We start from the raw sequence: 18826 nt of genomic DNA on the forward strand, positions 1-18826 counted from the left end.
TGGGTAGAACAGAGAAGGACCTCTGAGACAGGAAGGTCCACCTGGAACAGAGGTGTATGGGGGCTAGGAGGCCATATGGCAGGGACCCCTATTCAAGGCCTACAGGCCAGCTCTGTGACCCTGGGCAAGTGGGTACAGGCATCCATGAAGATACCCAGGAAATGTCCATGCAACTGGACCTCAAGCTGCTCCTCCAGGAAATAGGGCCAAAACCACCTGCCTCAGCAATCTCTAGGAGATGTGGAACAAGATCCAGGAGGGAAGAGGTAGGAGGGCTTTACAAAGCTGAAAGCCCCAGACAAAGGGAATGGGCTGTTTTCTTCCCAGGAACTTCGCCTGTGTCAGATTGGGAACCACATTGGGGTAATAAGAGAAAGAAACGAAAGAGGGGAGTTAGGGCAGTAGCCCTATATAGAAGCAGATGTTTCTCAGCTGGGCACCAGCCAGGTTGGGGGCCAGAGGAGACTACACTCTCTTTGCATCCCAGCTGCTCCACAGAGAATGAGGGAGCGAGCCAGGCCCCTTCAGATCACGGCTTATGGTATGTCTGTATCTACTGACTGGGCTACGTGAGAACTGGCCCAGTAGGAGGGAAGCTGTTGGCCCAACCCAGCTGAGCTCCCTTCCTCCAGAGCTACACACCAAGCCCCAGGGACCCAGATTTAACATATCCCGCTCAGTGTGTGCTCCTTCTCCCCAGGGGCCCCTCAGCACAAGTTAAGATCCCATTGTCACTAATTGGACCAAACTGACAGTGCCCAGGGCAGCTTGAGTGCTGTCATCATGGATTTGACTCACCAAGCAATGGCCATCAGTGCTTATGGAGCCCACCATTAGTGTCATTTTGGGAGGATCAAGCAAGCTTGGAAGGTACTATGTGAGTCAACACCACTGCCTGGCCATGCTTCCAGCGGAGACCTAAAGCTTGCAAGTCATTTATTCTCAGTCTCACATCCAGGCAAGGGCTGGGACCCAGGCCTCCTGACCATCAGTTCATGAGTCTATTGGCCCATTCCTCTGCTGCTGGTCCCAGAAAGTCTTCTCCAGAAGTGAAAGGGAGTTCTAGCTCTTCCCTTCCTCCCAGAGCACAAGACCTCCAGCCTGATAATCAAACCCCAAAGCCCAAGAAAGGAACCTTAACTCAATCATAGAAGATGGAGCACGACAGTGGATTCTGGGCCCCAAGACTCAAAGCTCAACTGCAGGCATGAATCTGGGACCCTGCAGTGAAAACTCTCCTCTGGGAATGGCACTCTCACCCCAGCATGAACATCAGAACCCCACAACAGGCATCTCAATACCAAGCCAGAAGCTTGCCTACAAAAATGGCACCTTCACCCCCAAAATAGAACCTTGTGCTCTAGGAGCTGAAATTGCACTAGACAGTAAACCTCTTCTTTCAGAACAAGCCCTGAATCTTGGGAAACTCTCTTCTCAACAACTGATCCAGACTCTTCTTGTTTTGTTTCTTTAATACACCCTCAACTTGGGGACCAGATGAGGAAACCCCAACTCCCTAAGACAGTTTCCTCCATATTTTGCAGTAAAGGAACCAGAGGAATCTCTAGCAACCAGAGCCCCAATTGGCCAGAGTGCTGCACTCTGCTGCAGAAACGTCCATACGAGCAGCATTCAGGCCACTCATAGCCTCACCCCACCACTTCCTCCGTCATCTTGGTTCCGCACCAGCGTCTGGGTGTCTGGCTGACTTCCTCAGCCCCAGAGGATCTGCCAGCCTGCCCCAGGAGATGGAAAAATCCCTCCTACCTCTTAGGCCTGGTGAGGCTCTCTCTGCCCTGAAGAAAGGAGATTTCCTTTCTCATTACTGATTTTCTATTTCTTCATGATTCAGTCTTGATAGCTTGTATGTTTCTAGGAATTTATCCGTTTCTTCTAGGTTATCCAACTTGTTGGCATACTATTGTTCATATTGATCATGCTCTTATGATCCTTTGTATTTCTCTGTTATATATTTGAGTCTTCTTTCTTTTTTTCTTAGTCTAGTTAAAGGTTTGTTTATTTTGTTTATCTTTTCATAAAAACCAACTTTTACTTCTCTTGATCTTTTCTATGATCATTCTAGTCTTTATTTCATTTATTTCTACTCTGATCTTTGTTATTTCCTTCCTCCTACTAACTTTGGGCTTAGTTTGTTCTTCTTTTTCTAATTCCTTGAGATATAAAATTAGGCTGTTATTTGATATCTTCTTTTTTCTTACTGTAAGCACTGATCACTATAAACTTCCCTCTTCGAACTGCTTTTGCTGCATCCTATAATTTTGGTATGTTGTGTTTCCATTTTTGTTTGTCTCAAGATATTTTTTTTATTCCCTTTAGATTTCTTCTTTGGCCCATTGGTTGTTCAAGACTATGTTGTTCAATCTACACATATTTGTAAACTTTCCAGTTTTCCTCCTGTCATTGGTTTCTAGTTTCATAACATTGTGGTTGGAAAAGATACTTGAGATGATTTAAATCTTCTTCAATATGTTAAGGGGCGCCTGGGTGGCTTAGTCGGTTAAGCGTCCGACTTTCGCTTAGGTCATGATCTCGCGGTTCGTGGGTTCGGGCCCCGCGTCGGGCTCTGTGCTGACTGCCAGCTCAGAGCCTGGAGCCTGTTTCAGTCTGTGACTCCCTCTCTCTCTGACCCTCCCCTGCTCATGCTGTCTCTCTCTCTCTCCTAGAAATAAATAAAAAAACATTAAAAAAAAAATTAAAAAAAAAAAATATGTTAAGACTTGTTTTGTGGCTAACATACGATCTACCCTGAAGAATGTGGTGTGTGCACTTGAGAAGAATGTGTATGTTGCTGCTGTTTGATGGGATGTTCTATATATGTCTGTTAGGTCCATTTGGTCTAGTGTAGTTCAAGTCCAATGGTTCCTTACTGATTTTCTGTATGGATGATCTATTGTTGAAAGGGAGAACTGAAGTCCCCTATTATTAGGGTATTGCTGTCTATTTATCCTTTCAGATCTGTTAATATTTGCTTTATATATTTATGTGCTCTGATGTTAGGTGCATATATATTTATTATAGTTATTTCCTCTTGATGAATCCATTCCTTTATCATTATATAATGACCTTGTCCCTTATTAGTCTTTTTTTTTTTTTTAAGTTTATTTCTTTATCTTGAGAGAGAGAGAGACCACAAGTGTGCATACAAGTGGGGGACGGGCAGAAAGAGAAAGGGAGAGAGAGAATCCCAAGCAAGTTCTGTGCTGTCAGCGCAGAACCTGATGTGGAGCTGGATCCCATGAACTGTGAGACCATGACCTGAGCCGAAATCAAGTGTTGGACACTTAACTGACTGAGCCACCCAGGCACCTCTCTTTTTACAATCATTTATTTAAAGTCTGTTTTGTCCATTACTGTCCCTGCTCTCTTTCGTTTCTATTTGCCTGGAATATCTTTTTCCATCCCTTAATTTTCTGCTTAGGTATATTCTTGAAGTGAGTCTCTTATAGTTGGGTAGTTGATTGGGTCTTGTTTTCCTAACTATTCAGCAACTCTTTGTCTTCTGATTGGAGAATGTAGACTGTTTATATTTAAAGTAATTATTGATAGACAAGGACTTACTATTGCCGTTTTGTTCATTATTTTCTAGGTATTTCACAGGTCCTTTGCTCCTTTCTTCCTCTTTTACTGCCTTCCTTTGTGATTTGATGATTTTCTACAGTGGTATGCTTTCATTCCTTTCTCTTTATCTTTTGTGTATCTACTATTGGTTTTTACTTGTAGTTAACATGAGGTTTACATAAAACATCTTATCATAGTTTATTTGAAGCTGATAGCAACTCAACTTTGTTCACATACAAAAGCTCCACACTTTTACTCCCCCCCTTTATGTTTTTGATGTCACAGTTTACATATTTTCATATATCTACTAACCAATGATTTTAAGTATAGCTTTTTAAAATTCTTCTATCGGGGCGCCTGGGTGGCTCAGTCAGTTAAGTGTCCAACTTCGGCTCAGGTCACGATCTCATGGTTCATGGGTTCGAGCTCTGCTTCGGGCTCTGTGCTGACAGCTAGCTCAGAGCCTGGAGCCTGCTTCCGATTCTGTATCTCCCTCTCTCTCTGACCCTCCCCTGCTCACGTTCTCTCTCTCTCTCTCTCTCTCTCTCTCTCTCAGAAATAAATAAAAAAACACTGAGTGTTATGTAGAAACTAATTTGACAATAAACTATTTGTAAAAAAAAAAAAAAAAATAATGCATACTGAACTATTTATGAATAAAATATAATAAATTTGTCCAAAAATAAAAAAAAAAGAAATAAAAAACATTTTAAAAATTCTTTTGTCTTTTAACCTATATATATATATATTAGAGTTGTAAGTAATTTATATACCATCATTAGAATATTCGAGTGTCCTGAATCTGACCACACATTTACATTTACCAGGGAGTTTTATATTTTCATATGTTTTTATGTTACTAGTTAGTGTCCTTTATTTTCAGCTTGAAGAACTCCTTTAGCATTTCTGGTAAGGCAGGTTTAGTGGTTGTGAACTACATCAGCTTTTTTTGTCTGGGAATGTCTATATCTCTCATTCAATTCTGAAGGATAGCTTTTCTGGGTAAAGCATTATTAAATCTCCAAACAAAGAAATCCAAGACCAGATGGCTTCACTGGTGAATTCTACCAAACATTTACAAAAGAATTAATACCAATCCTTCTCAAACACTCTCCAAAAAAATGAGGAGGAAGGAAATGTTCCGAGGAACCCATTTTACGAGACCAGCATTACCCTAACACCAAGGCCAGACAAGAACACTACAAGAGAAAACATAGACCAATATCCTGCTGAACATGGAAGTAAAAATCTTTAACAAAATACTAGCAAACTAAACTCAAGAGCACAGTGAAAGGATCTTATACAATGATCAAGTGGGGTTTATTACTGGGATGCAAGAATAGTACAATATACACAAATCAATAAACATGATATACCATATTAACAAAATAAAAGACCCAAAAATCATATGATCATCTCAATAGATGCATAAAAAGCATTTGACAACATCAGGATCATTCCATGATAAACACTCAACAAATTAAGTATATATGGAATGTACCTCAACATAATAAAGGCTACATATGACAGGTTCACAGCTGACACCATACTCAATGGTGAAAAGCTTTTCCTCTAAGATCAGGAACAAGACAAGGGTAGCCACTTTTGCTACTTATAGTCAAAACAGTGCCAGAAGTCCTAGCCAGGGCACTTAGGCAAGAAAAAGAAACAAAAGGCATCCAAATTAGAAAGGAAGAAGCAAAATTATCTCTATTTGCAGATGACAGGATCTTATATATTGAAAAATCTGAAGACTCCACAAAAAAAAAAAAACCTGTCAGATTAACAAATTCAGTAAAGTCGCAGGACACAAAATCAACATATATAAGTCAGTTGTGTTTCTATACACTAACAATAAATTATCCAAAAAATAAGGAAAACAAATCTATTTACAAATATCAACAAGAGCGAAATACTTAGGGATAAATTTAACCAAGGAGATGAAAGATCTATATGCTGCGAACTATAAAACACTGATGAAAGAAACTGAAGAAGATACAAATAATGCAAAGATATCCCATATTCATTAACTGGAATAATTAATATTGTTAAAATGTCCATGCTACTCAATGCAGTCTACAGACTCAGTGCAATCCCTATCATAATTTCAATGGCATTTTTCATAAAAATGGAAAATATAATCTCAAATTTTGTATAGAACAAAAGACCCTGAGTCCCTCCCTAAATCGTGAGGGAGAAGAACAAAGCTGGAGGCATCACACTTTCTGATTTCAGACTATATTACAAAGCAATAGATCAATAGGATAAAACAGTGCAGAAATAAACCTATGCACATATGGTCAACTGATTTTCAACAAAAATGCCAAGAATACACAATGGGGAAAAGATAAGTGGTGTTGGGAAAACTGGGTATTCACAAACAAAAGAATTAAACTGGACCCTTATCTCACATCATATACAAAAATCAACTCAAAATGGATTAAAGACTTAAATATAAGGCCTGAAACTATAAAACCTCCTGAATAAAACATAGGAAAAAAAGCTTGACATTGGTCTTGACAATGATTTTTTGGATATGGTCACAAAAGTACAGGCTACAAAAGAAAAAATAAACAAGTGGAACTACATTAAACAAAAAAGTTTCCACACAGCAAAGGAAACAACAAAATAAAAAGGCAACCTAAGGAATGGGAGGAAATATTCGCAAACCATCTATCTGATAAAGGGTTAACATCCAAAATATATAAGAAACTCTCACAACTTAATAGCGAGAAAATAATAATAGTAACTCAAATTAAAAATGAAGGGTCATTTTTCCAAAGAAGGCACACAAATGGACAACAAGTCCATGAAAGGTATTCAACATCATTCAACAGGAAATGCAAATCAAAACTACAATGAGATACCACCTCACATCTATCTGGATGTTTCTTATCAAAAACACAGATAACAAACATTGATGAGGATGTAAAGAAAAGGGAACTCTTTTACACTGCTGATGAGAATGGAAATTGGTATAGCAATTTTGAAAAACAATACGGAGGTTCCTCAAACAATTAAAAATAGAACTGCCGTATGATTCTCACTTCTGGGAATATATCCAAAGGAAATGAAATCTCTATCTTGAAGAGATATCTGCACCACCTGCTGCTTCATTTCTCAGCCCATTCTTCCGCATTCTGTTTTACTACATGGCCATCCATCCAGTCCCTCCTGCTTGCCCCTCCCTTGACAGTTTAATAATTTAATAAGTATTGAGCCCCAGGGTGAGGGTCTGGGGCTTTGATCTCAACTCTGGGAAAACCAGAGCAGCCTTGGCCTGTCCCAGCTGATTTATGGCCACCTTTCATGGTTTGTATGTGTATGCTGGGAGCAAAGAGCCACCTGAGAAAGTCTGGCTAGATGGGACTGAAAGCCCCTGGAGGGGGGGGCAGCAGAAGCCAGATGCATATCGCACCACAGGTGCCAGGGCCCTGCCTCTGCCCACCCGGGAGCCACCTGTGACAGGCAGAGGGAGTATTAATTATTGATGGTGTCCCAGGTGGTAGAGATGGAGTTAGGAGCCCAGGGGCAGCCACACCGCCTCACCTGTTTCTCCTCCTGGCTCTAAGACCTCCAGGTTTGGATGGGACACAGCACTCAAGGGAACACCCACACATCGGCACATACACCCCTGAACTCCTAAGGGCCCAGCCTCCTTGTGTATTCAAGCTCTTCCAAGCCAGACCCCCACCGCCCCAGAAGTCAGAATCCCCAGAGACGTGTTTAAACACCAGTTCCTCTATGTCTCCCTCTCCACCTCTGAATCCTCAAGCTGACATCAATCTATTTGCCTCACTGCTCACTGCCCCACTCTGGCAGAAGCCACACCTGTCTCCTCCCCTGGAGGTCTGCTGCAGCCTCCTGCCAGGCCCTTCCCGGCCCCTCTTGCACCAGAATTTTCTAAGACATCTAAGCAATTCTGTCACTCTTCCATTTAAAGCCCTTCAACAATTCCCCTATGGACAGCACATAGCACAGAGGGGTCAAGCATTCATCCCCCTCAGCTGCCCCCCTAGAGTTTACTTCTGCCAACTCTGGAGACCATTAGCACCTTACAAGGTCAGTACAAGGTCAGAACCTTGAGACCACAATACCACCTGGTCCAATCCCGATGTAGGACCTTGGGCAAGTCACTTCCCCTCTCTGGGACTGAGAACCCCAGGCCTGGGCTGAGAAAGGAGGTAGGACAAAACAATCTCTATGGTATATTTGGGGTCTGATGTTCAAAGTCAGGGGACACTGGTCCTTCCACCAGCCCCACATACACACCTGACCACCCGCAAGTCCTCTCTCCTCAAGGAAAATATGTTCAAAGGAGCATTTTCTGGGAAGATCAGGGATAGAAAAGGAATAGAAAGCAGACATGGAGAGAAAAGGGCTCCTTCTGTCAATACGGACCGATGACTGAATTAAATGAGGGTGGGCCATGGGCACCTCAAGGGCAGACACAATGCCAGTCTTCACCTCTCAGTCTCCATACCCAGTACCATGTCCTGTGCCAAGAAGGCACTGACACATGAAATCAATGAGCTGGAGCGTCCCTGAAGTTTTACTTACTCTGATCAATGCAAAGCGCCTCCTCCCCTGTTCTCAGACACACCAGGATGGATACCTCCACTGGGACAGGCACATCCCCTAGACTGGCCCATCCTCTGGAGAAGATCAGCCTTTCCACAGATGCCGGGGAGAGGCCAGGGCAAGCCACGGGGCCAAGATGAAGGTGAAAGCCAGGAGCACGTGGAAGGGCCACCACTCTTATCACAAGACAGCACCTCCTCCTGGCAATATTCTCCCTTTTCTTGTCCCCTCCCCCACCTCTGGAGCAGCCGGGATGGCATTCTGGGGCAACCGAGGCAGAGAAGGCCACACAAGTAGGCCAACAGTCATACTTTCCTCTCCCTCTTCCTTCACCCCAGGAAGAACCCTCCTCTTCCTGGCCCAGCCCTGCACAGACAGCCTTTGTGATCACGGAAGAGAGGCAAGGCAGTGATCTCTTAATGATTTTCTGCTGAGAAAGTTCCTTGGCCCAGAGGCTTGGGAGGGATCATCCCCTCCATACTTAGCAGGAACCAACTCTAAACTCCATCCTCAAGCACAAGCCTAGGTCTCTGTCCTAGGCCCCCTGCCGGGAACACCCCTCACTGGTGCTCCCCACACCCAGCTCAATGCTCTCAATCAGGAGCCGTAATGCCCCCTTTGGGGGTGCTTTTAAAAATATGGGAGATCTTAACCTTAGAGAGCAGATGGTTACCAGAGGGGAGGTGGGTGGAGGGGTGGGTGGAATAGGTGAAGGGGATTAAGACTACGCTTATCTGGGTGAGTGCTGAGTAATTATAGAATTGTTGAATCACTATATTGTACACCTGAAACTAATATAACACTGCATATTAACTATGCTGTAATTAAAAGAAAAGAAAAACAGAGGAGAGCTTTTTTTTTTTTCTTAATGTCACAATGACATTGAAGGTGGCCAGTGACATTGAACAGGCAGGGGTCAGGGATGCTAAATGAATAGTTCCACACCCAACATGCCAGGAGTACCGTTCTAGGAACAGAAAGCCAACCCCTACTCATCTTCAGATCACTTCCCTAGAGAAACTTCCCAGACCTGCAAGACCAGGTCAAGTTCCCAGAGGATAGCTCCCCAGTCTTCTCTTTTACAGCCCTTATCCAAACATAACTGATCTTACTGATTGGGTAACTAAAGAAATAGTTGACAGAGCAGTTAAAGTAATGCTCTGGCCTCAAGGAAGGGGAGCATAACTCCCACCCCTTACGTGAGGGCTGCAGTGAGGGCTGCACGTGGGGACTAGCTTCCAAAGAGTACAGTATGGAAAGGGGAGAAAAGTGTAACTTTAACCTTACAATGAAGAAACCAAACAAGCACTACCTCTACCGAGTGATCAAGGTCAACATCACCAGTGACAGGTCATGTGGCTTGCATGCACTGTTGATACATCATGGAAATGGCACTTCACCTCTATGATCTATCTCTCCAAAACCTATACGGCAATCTAATCATGAGAAGAATATCAGACAAACCCCAAGAGAGGGACAGTGTACAAGATACTTAACCAGTAATCCTCAAAACTGTCAAGGTCATCAAAAACAAGGAAACTGTCAAAAGTGAGAGGAGCCTAAGAAAATATGAGCACTAAATATATAACATGGTACCTAAAAATATAATGTGATATCCTGGACAGGATCCTGCTACAAAAATAGAAGACTGGGAAAACTAAGGAAATCTGAATTAAGTATAGGCATTAGTTAATAACAATATATCAATATTGGTTCATTACTGATCATGAATTTTCCACACTAAGGTAAGATGTTAATAGTGGGGGAAACCAGAGAGGGAGTATCTGGAAACTCCATTATTTTGCAATAATTCTGTACATCTAAAACTGTTCTAAATAAAATGGTTATAGGCATACCTTGTTTTCTGGTACTTCAATTCATTACACTTCGCAGATATTGAGTTTTTTTAACAAACTGAAGATCTGTGGCAACCCTGCTTCAGGCAAGTCTACCAGTGCCATTTTCCAACAGTATTTGCTCTCTTTGTGTCTCTGTGTCACATTTTGGTGATTCTTACAACATTTCAAAACTTTTCGTTATTATTATACTTATTATGGTGATCTATGATCAGCCATTGTTTTGGGGGCCCATATAAGACAGCAAACTTAACTGGTAAATGTTGTGCGTGATGACTGCTCCACCAACCAGCTATTCCCACACCCATCTCCCTCTCCTCAGGCCTATTTCCTGAGACACAGCAATATGGAAATTAGGCCAACTGATAACCCTGCATTGGCCTGTAAACGTTCAAGTGCAAGGAAGAGTCCTGCATCTCTCACTTTAAATCAAAAGCTAGAAGTGATTACTCTCCATGAGGGAAGCAGGAGATAGGGGAAAGGCAGGCCTCTTGTTCCAAACAGTTAGCCAAGCTGTGAACGCAAAAGGTCTTGAAGGAAATTAAAAGTGCTACTCCAGTGAACACATGAATGACAGGGAAGCGAAACAGCCTTATTGCTGAGATGGAGAAAGTCTGAATAGAAAATCAGAACAGCCACAACATTTTCTTAAGCCAAAGGCTCATGGAGAGCAAGACCCTAACTCTCTACACGTCTATGAAGGCTGAGAGAGGTGAGGAAGCTGCAGGAGAATGACTAACGCTAACAGAGGTTGGTTCATGAGATTTAGGGAAAAGGAGCCGTCCCCACAACATAAAAATGTAAAGCAGCAAGTGCTGATGTAGAAGCTGCAGCAAATTATCCAGAACATCTAGCTAAGATAATTCATGAAGGTGGCTACACTTAACAGATTTTCAATGTAGATGAAACTGCCTTCTATTGGAAGATGCCATCTAGGGCTTCCATAGCTAGAGAGGAGAAGTCAGTGCCTGGTTTCAGAGCTTCAAAGGACAGGTTAACTCTGTTGGGAACCAATGTAACTGGTGACTTGAAGTGGAAGACATTGCTCACTTGCCATTCTGGAAATCTCAGGGCCCTTAAGAATTACGCTCAATCTATTCTGCCAGTGCTCTATCAATGGAACACAAAGCCTAGATGACAGCACATCTGTTTACCACATGGGTTACTAAATATTTTAAGTCCACTGTTGAGCACTACGGCTCAGAGAAAAAAGATTCCTTTCAAAATATTACTGCTCATTGACAATGCACCTGGTCGCTGAAGAGCTCTGATGGAGATGTACAATGAGATTAATGTTGTTTTCATGCCTGCTCACACAACATCCGTTCTGCAGCCCATGGACCTAAGGAGTCCTTTCAACATTCAAGTCTTATTATTTAAGAAATACATTTCATAAGGGTAGAACTGCACAGATCGTGATTCATCTGACAGATCTGGGCAAAGTCCACTGAAAACCGTCTGGAAAGGATTCACCATTCTAGATGCCGTTAAGAACATTCGTCAATCGTGGAAAGAGGTCAAAACATCAACATAAACAGGAGTTTGGAACAGGTTGATTCCAACCCCGTGAGGGCTTCAAGACTTCAGGAGAGGACGTCACTGCAGATGTGGAAACTGCAAGAGAGCTAGACTGGAAGTGGAGCCTCAACATGGGACTGAGCTGCTGCAATCTTGTGATAAAACCTTAACAGGTGAGGGGCTGCTGCTTACGGATGAGCAAAGTGGTTTCTTGAGATGCTGTGAAGATTGTAGAAATGACAACAAAGGATTTGGAGTAATACATAAACTTAGTTGGTACAGCGGCAGCAGCAGGGTTCGAGAGGACAGGCTCCAATTTTGAAAACATGTCTCCTGTGGGCAAAATGCTATCAAATAGCATCACATGCTGCAGAGAATTCATTCATGAAAGGAAGAGTCAATTGATGCAACAAACTTCACCGCTGTCTTATTTTAAGAAAATGCCACAGCCGCCCCAGCCTTCAGCACCCACCACCCTCATCAGTCCGTAGTCATCAACACGGAGGCAAGAACATCCACCAGCAAGAACAACACAACTTGCTGAAAGCTCAGAATGGTTAGCACTTTTTAACAATAAAGTATGTTTAATTAAGGAACGTACACTGGTTTCTGGAGAAGTATGCTACTGCACACTTAACAGACTACAGTATAGTATAAACATAACTTTTCTATGCACTAGGTAATAAAAAATCCATTTGAGTCGCTTTATTGTAATATTCACTTTATTGCAGTGATCTGGAACAGAATCAGTAATATCTCCTAAGTATGCCTGTATTAGAGAGAGAGAGAAAAAGAGAGCACTACCTCCAAAATCAGAAAGATTCTGGCCAGAATCCAGGCTCCACCTCATACCAGCCATATGGCCTTGGGCAAATTACTGAACCTCTCTAAGCTTTGGTTTATCCATCCATAAATGGGGTTAATAATCATACTTACTTCACAAGGTTGTTCTAAAAATCAAATGAGATAATAGGTGCAAAGACCCTAGCATGGGCTCCAGCATGAAGCATGTTAGTAGTTATTATCATATTCCAACTCATTTTTGTTCATTTGTCATTTTTCTTCCCATCTGCCTCCCCATTGGAGGGGAAGCTTCGTAGCAGCGAGCCCTCGTTTATTTTGTATAGCACCATATCCTCATGCTTAGGAGAGTGCCTGGCCTGTCGTTAATGCTGTCTTCGTTTGTCAAACAACAGAATGAGCCCCGCCCATCAGAGCATCCCTGGAACCCCAACTCTCACCCAGAACTTCAGTTCCAGAGCTATCACAGAGCCCGGCCTAACCCCCCAATTGCAGCTAGAGCAGAGAGAAAGCCAAGGCCTCTCACCTGCCCGCCAGTAATTCCATCCATTTCCTTCTCCTCCTCTCCCAGACCTTCTTTTCTCTCCTCCCGGCCCCCCACAGGCGTCAGCACCTGCTCATTTCCCAAAGCAGCAGGATCCGGGTAATGACCTCTGATAAGCATCTTTTAATAAACCCTGTAGCTAGATCTGTCATCCAGAAGCTATATTCTCCTCCCTCCCCACCCTCACCCCCATCCCCTCCCACTTCCTGGGCTGGCCTGTTAGTGCCTTTGGTATCTCCAGGTCCCCTGGGCCTCTGGACTCTGGCTCGCTGGGGAATGGCCAACAGGCAGCCTAGTAAGCTTGACCCTCCCCAGAGGCTTTATTCTCAGCAGCCTGGCCCAGCTCTGCCTGTGCCACCCTGCCTGACTGCTGGCCCGTCCACTTCCCTCCATCCCCATAGGCAGGTTTCTCAGGCGTTACCAAGGAGACCACTTGCATCCTGCCCAGGGTTGCCAAAGCAACCAGTTCAGTGAGAAGCAGCCCCTAAGCCTCTAGCCCTTGGGAGAGTCACAGACCAAATGGAAATAGGCCCGGGGACTGGCACACCAGGATAGAGGCATCCCTGGCATCCCCTGGGTAGTGCCCATTTCTTGCTCTCCTTCTTCCCCCCTCCTCCTCCCTCTTGCTCTTGCCTATCCAGCCTCTATCATGGCCTCTGTGATTCAGAACCAAAGCCTGACCCTCAATGTGCATATCTTGGAAGTGAATATCTTGGAAGTGATCACATGCCACCCCAGAGGGTCAGGGAAAAGAAGGCCCCAATATGCAAAATTTCCCCCAAGACCAATTTTCTCCCTCGTGGGCTCTGGAGTTCTGGGGAAATCCCAGCCCCACCACTTCCTAGGTTGATGTTTCTGTGCAGCGTTCTCAGCCAAGGGTTCAGAGGAGGGGGTAATGGGGAGTGACTGCTTACTGGATACAGGCTTTGCTTTCGAGGTGATGAAAATGCTCTGGAACTAGACAGAGGTGGTGGTTGCACAACATTGTGAATGTACTAAATGTCACTGGATTGCACGCTCTCAAGTTAAAGTGGTGAATTTTATGTAAATTTTATCACAATTTAAAAGAAGATGGGAAGTGGCCCATCCAATCCTCATCTATGGGTGACCACTGGGGCTGGGTAGCCCTCCCCAAAGGTTTTCCTGCTTTCCTTCTCATCAACACTTAGCACCAAGCAGGCAGGCACTTAGAAAGAGCTGGGAAAGGAGGAAGATCTTTATTCTCTGTATTTGTCTCCAGGAAGCTGGAGGCCCCTGCCCCAGTGACCCTGTGCCTGTAACTGAGAATACACACACACACTTACTGACTCACCTCCAAGTCTTTGCTGTATGTTCCTTCCCCAACCCTCCTCCCCACCCGCTAGCACTCCTGCTGCACCCCTTATCATCTATCCAATTTCTGCCGTTCCCTCCATGTCTGGCTTCCATTCCTCCCTGGTCCCCCATCTGGGATTTCAGTGGTCCAGCCAAGCACTTGGCCCTATTCCCTCACTCAGCCTTGCCTTTTCAAGTAGATCTTCAGCTTGTGAATGTGCAGGGATGTCAGGGGCCCTCACCTCTAGGTCAGGCATCCTCGTAACGGTCTCTTGGTCCTAAGCCCAGAACTATGCCTTGGATCTCTCCCCTGGACACCCCTAGACCGACACTGCTCAGACCTCAGTGGGAATCACCAGCAATGGGGTGAAGTTAGTGTGTCTCCAGGGAGAACACCAAAGTCTACCACCTGACAGGTGATGGACGAGCCTCATTTCATGTCAGCCTGACAACCAGACCAATCTTAGACCTCCAATGTGTCCCAGGGTCCCTATTATGTCAGGCCCTTTCCAGCTGTTTTAATTAAAATGGGGAGAAATCAATAGAGATTACAATTATAGAAGGAGAGAAAAAAAAAAACAACAACAAAGAAGAGTTCCCCCTTCCCCCAGCAAATTTCTGGATGACACTGATACAAATTACAGCTGAATTCAGGATGGGCACAGAAGCAATCCGAGCAGAAGTCTGGGTGAATAGGCTTAGAATCAGAGCCAGTACTGAGGTCAACAGCAGTGCAGCTGGAATGGAATTCTGGATGACCACGGATGTATCAGAGACGACTACTAGGCCAATACTGTTTTAGTTTGAAGAGAATTCGGAGTAGACACTAAAACAAAGTAAAGATGGCTTATTAGGGTGGGAAAAGTCAGGATCAGTGGACCCTGACCAAAGGACAGAGGACACCCATAGGTGGCTGTCATGGGCACATTCTAATCTTTCATCTCAGGCTTGGAAGGAGCAGAATCAAAATTCTCATGGCCACCTTCAGGAGGTGTGTGGGTAGGGACAGGAGAGTGGATTCTGGTAAACCAAGCCTGAAGGGAGATGGGCAGAGAGAAGTAGGCGGCTAGGGAGAGAATTTCACCACCATTTAGTCCCACCGAAGAAGAATTGATCCCTACAAGCCAGAGAGGCGGCATAAGTAGGGTTTTCCAGGCCACATAGCTGGGGAGTCATGCAGAGGAGGTTAGAGTAGGGGCAAGGAGGTGCGAGGATCCTAGACTCCCTCCTGCCCATTCCCTCCCTTGCCAAAGATTCCAGTCACTGAAATCTCACATCCCCACAATCCCAAACTTTAGGTAAAAAGAGGTATAATTACTGAAGCCTTCTCTGAGCTTGCCCAGGGTCAAGGATGGAGCAGACCAGCCATCTTGGGGCAGTCCGTGAGCCATTAAACCCCAAGTCAATTCACTAGCCCAGCTATCCTGCCCTTAAAGGGTTCAGCCTGACTTCACCATGCTCTGTTGACTGTTGCACTGAGTAACTAGGCAAATCACCTCCCTTCCCTCCATTCTTCTCACTTGTGAGGGAGGACATTGAATGAGTTTCCTCCATCATTAAGAACCTGTTTTCAATGCTCATAAACAATTGTTATACATGGTAATACTTAGAGCTTATTCCTGATGATAAAAAATAATGCTTACTGTAGAGTTTTTTTTAAAGAGAAAAATATAAAAAAATAAGAAAAAAAGAAAAATCTTATGTGCTCCCATTACCCAGAGAAAAACCAATGTTACCCTTTTGGAAACTTTCTTTCCAGGATTATTTGATGGGTGGTTTTTTTTTTTTTTGTATTCATATATTTTTTTTAAAATTGGGATCTCATGGCCTATACAACTTTGTATCTTGCTTTTTTCAACTGTCCTTATGCTATACTGAGCATTTTCCCAAATCAAAAAAATTCTCCAAAAATACAATTTTAAAAATTGCATATGACTCCACCAAGAGAACATACCATGATTATGGGGCATTTCAGTTATTTTCCTAGTCTAAATACAACTGCTGTGAACATCCTAACCTAATGCATAAGTATTTGCCTGGACCTCCATTTTGCTAGGATCAACTCCGCTAAGCATAATCTCAGGCCAATTGAATATGTTATTTTAAAAGCTCTTGACATGTACCACCATATTAATTTCCAGAAAGACACAACAAACCCACTGATTTTCCCAAACCAAGTGAGAGAATAAGTTCTGAAATGGCTGGAGCTACAACACAGGATGGTGGTCCCATCGCTCCTCCTCTCCCCCAGTCTAGAAGGCTAACTGTGCAGCAAAAGAGAGGACAGAATTCCAAGTCAGGAGATACAGATGTGCAGCCTAGTTCTGCTTCTTGCCGGCTTCAGGAACCTAAAACAAGCATTGATTCTCCTCAACTGTCAAATGGGTATGATTAGCTTTGCTGACTACCCAAAGCAGTTTCCTCGCTCACATGAAAAGGTGTTTGCGAAAGTTCTTTGTCAACTTTAATGTTTTGTCACGGGGTATTACTATATCCTTCTCATCACCCAAAGGGCTGAGGAAGTGGGTTGTTCTGTGGAGAAGACTAAGGGCTTCCCTTCCTGACTCTTAGCCATCAGAATGCTCAGGATAAGTGCTGGCTGTTCTGAAGGTGATAGAAAAGCAGCTTCCTGAAGGGAATCAGTGCAGTCTAAGGGCTTGGGAGGACACAGCTGTGTCTTGCAAGGGCCAGAGAAAGCAGTGGAAGCTGTAGGGCTGAGGGCTGGGGTGAGGGCTTCCCTGAGGGTGCTGGGTAGGTCTGGGGACTGAGATCACGAAGACCTTCCTGGTAAATGTTCCTCCATTTCAAGGCTCCCAGCCTCTCCTGTCTAGGGTTCTGAATGGACATCTGGCCTTTGGAGAAACCAGAAACCAAGCTGAGTCAGTGGATGCAAAAAGTCAACAGCTGCAGAGCTCTGGCCCCTTCTTCCAGACTGCTGTAAGTCAGCCTTGTAAGACCCTCCAATGGTAGATGCAACTAGTGCCTCCAGCGTGACCTCTCCAGCCGTGGGGAGATGAAAAAGAAGACTGTGATGCTTCCCTTGAGAAGCACAGCTGGCCGGCTTGAGCATCCTGCCACACTCCCCTACCCACTGGGCAAATGTCCTTCCTCGCTCCCGCACGCTAGCCTAGCATCATGGCCTGAGTTAACTCCAGTGACGTTCCCAGCGCTGGCAGAGAAAACTGCGCAGACCCCACGGAACGCCATCCTTCCGGGTTTGCAACATCACCACCGGCAGCCCCCCACTCCTGGCCCACCACCAGGGCCAGATGCGTACCTCGCGTCTCCAAATACACACAACAGGTGGCACCGGCTCGTCCTCCCCAACAATACCTCTCCACCTCTCCCTGCCCCTCCACCTGCGCCCCAGTCCTCCGGGCTGCGCCCGGCCCGGCGGAGCCTTTCTTACCTTTAAGGGTCTGGGGGTGGCCCCGCGGCGCCCGGTTCGGGTTTCCTCGGGGCAGAGAGGGGATACTGGAGAAGTTGTTACCCATGGCATCCGGCGTCAGGGGGTTCGGCTCTCGTGGGGGGCAGGCGAGGCTGGGCAGGAGCGGAGGTAGGGTGTGCGAGGGTGTGCGCGCGCGGGCGCGCGCCGCCGGGGGAGGGCCCTGCTGGGGCTGCGGCCGGGGGCGGGCGGACCGCCGCTCTCCTCACTCTCGCGCGGCCGCGGCGTCCTCGGCGGGTCCTGCCCGCCGCGGGGGTCCTCGCGCGAGCCAGCTACCTGCCTGCCATTCCCCGCGGCGCGGATGGGGACCGCGGGCGGGCCGCTGGGCCGGCGCCGGCGGCGCCCGGGGCTCCCCTCTTCCTCCGGCTGGCGCTCGCGCTCCGGCTGGTGGTGGGCGGCGCGGAGGCTCCGGCGCGCTCCTCCGGGGCCATAGAGTCAGGGCTCCCGGCGAGGGAGCTCGGAGGAGCGGCGGCGGGCTCGGTCCCCGCCCGCGGGGACGGCCGCTGCGGCGACGTGCGTGGCGCCCTCCCGCCGGCGGGTCCGCATGGAGCGGAGCTCTGTGGAGCGCGGGGCGTGCTGGGCGCTCTCGCCCCCGCCGGCTCCCTCCCGCGACCGCCGCCCCCGCCCCCGCCCCTCGCCCGCAGCCGCCGCCAGGATTCCCTCGCTCCGGTTGTTATGGCGACAGCTGCGCCGGTGAATGAGCGTCTTAGTGACACGCGCGCGCCCGCTCATCCAGATGTGGCTCCGGGGCGCGCCGCGCTCCCGCCGCCACAAGTTGTCAGCGGCGCCCGGGGGGGGGGGGGGGGCCGGGCCTGGGTCGGGGTAAGATGTCAGGCGGATGGGGGAACCCAGGAGTCGGGCTCAGTCCCCTCACGGCCCAAAGAACTAGGTCTTGAAAGCAGAGAAACAGTACAGCAAGAAGGCTGCGCTCCCTGGATGCCGGGCGCGGGGCGAGTTAGCTCCACAGTCTCCCTAGAGCCAGGTACAGGGCCTGGCACACCGGTAAAGCTCAAGAAAACAAACAAAAAGATGTTGTTTTTGATGAGTGAATGGATGATCGAATGAATGAGGTGAGATTAGAAACACGGCACTTGACACTCTGCCCTAGGTTACATGTGAGGTGTGCGGGCAAGGGTTCAGAACAAGAAGCCCCGGGTATCCAATTCCTGCACACATCGCATTGGGGGC

General features: G+C 46.2%; 1 protein-coding gene across 1 annotated transcript in view; it reads right to left on the reverse strand.

The window, feature by feature from the left end:
• NEURL1 (neuralized E3 ubiquitin protein ligase 1) overlaps positions 1–17789 on the reverse strand; it is a 75654-nt gene extending 57865 nt beyond the window's left edge. Inside the window, exon 1 of the mRNA XM_039243910.1 lies at positions 17603–17789. Within this exon, the coding sequence (XP_039099841.1) occupies positions 17603–17687 (85 nt within the window). The 5' untranslated portion in view covers positions 17688–17789. The remainder of the gene's footprint in view (positions 1–17602) is intronic.
• Positions 17790–18826: the final 1037 nt, after the last annotated feature.

This window comes from Hyaena hyaena, unplaced genomic scaffold (assembly GCF_003009895.1).
Source record: "Hyaena hyaena isolate Hyena2069 unplaced genomic scaffold, ASM300989v1 scaffold_233, whole genome shotgun sequence".
NCBI lineage: Eukaryota > Metazoa > Chordata > Mammalia > Carnivora > Hyaenidae > Hyaena > Hyaena hyaena.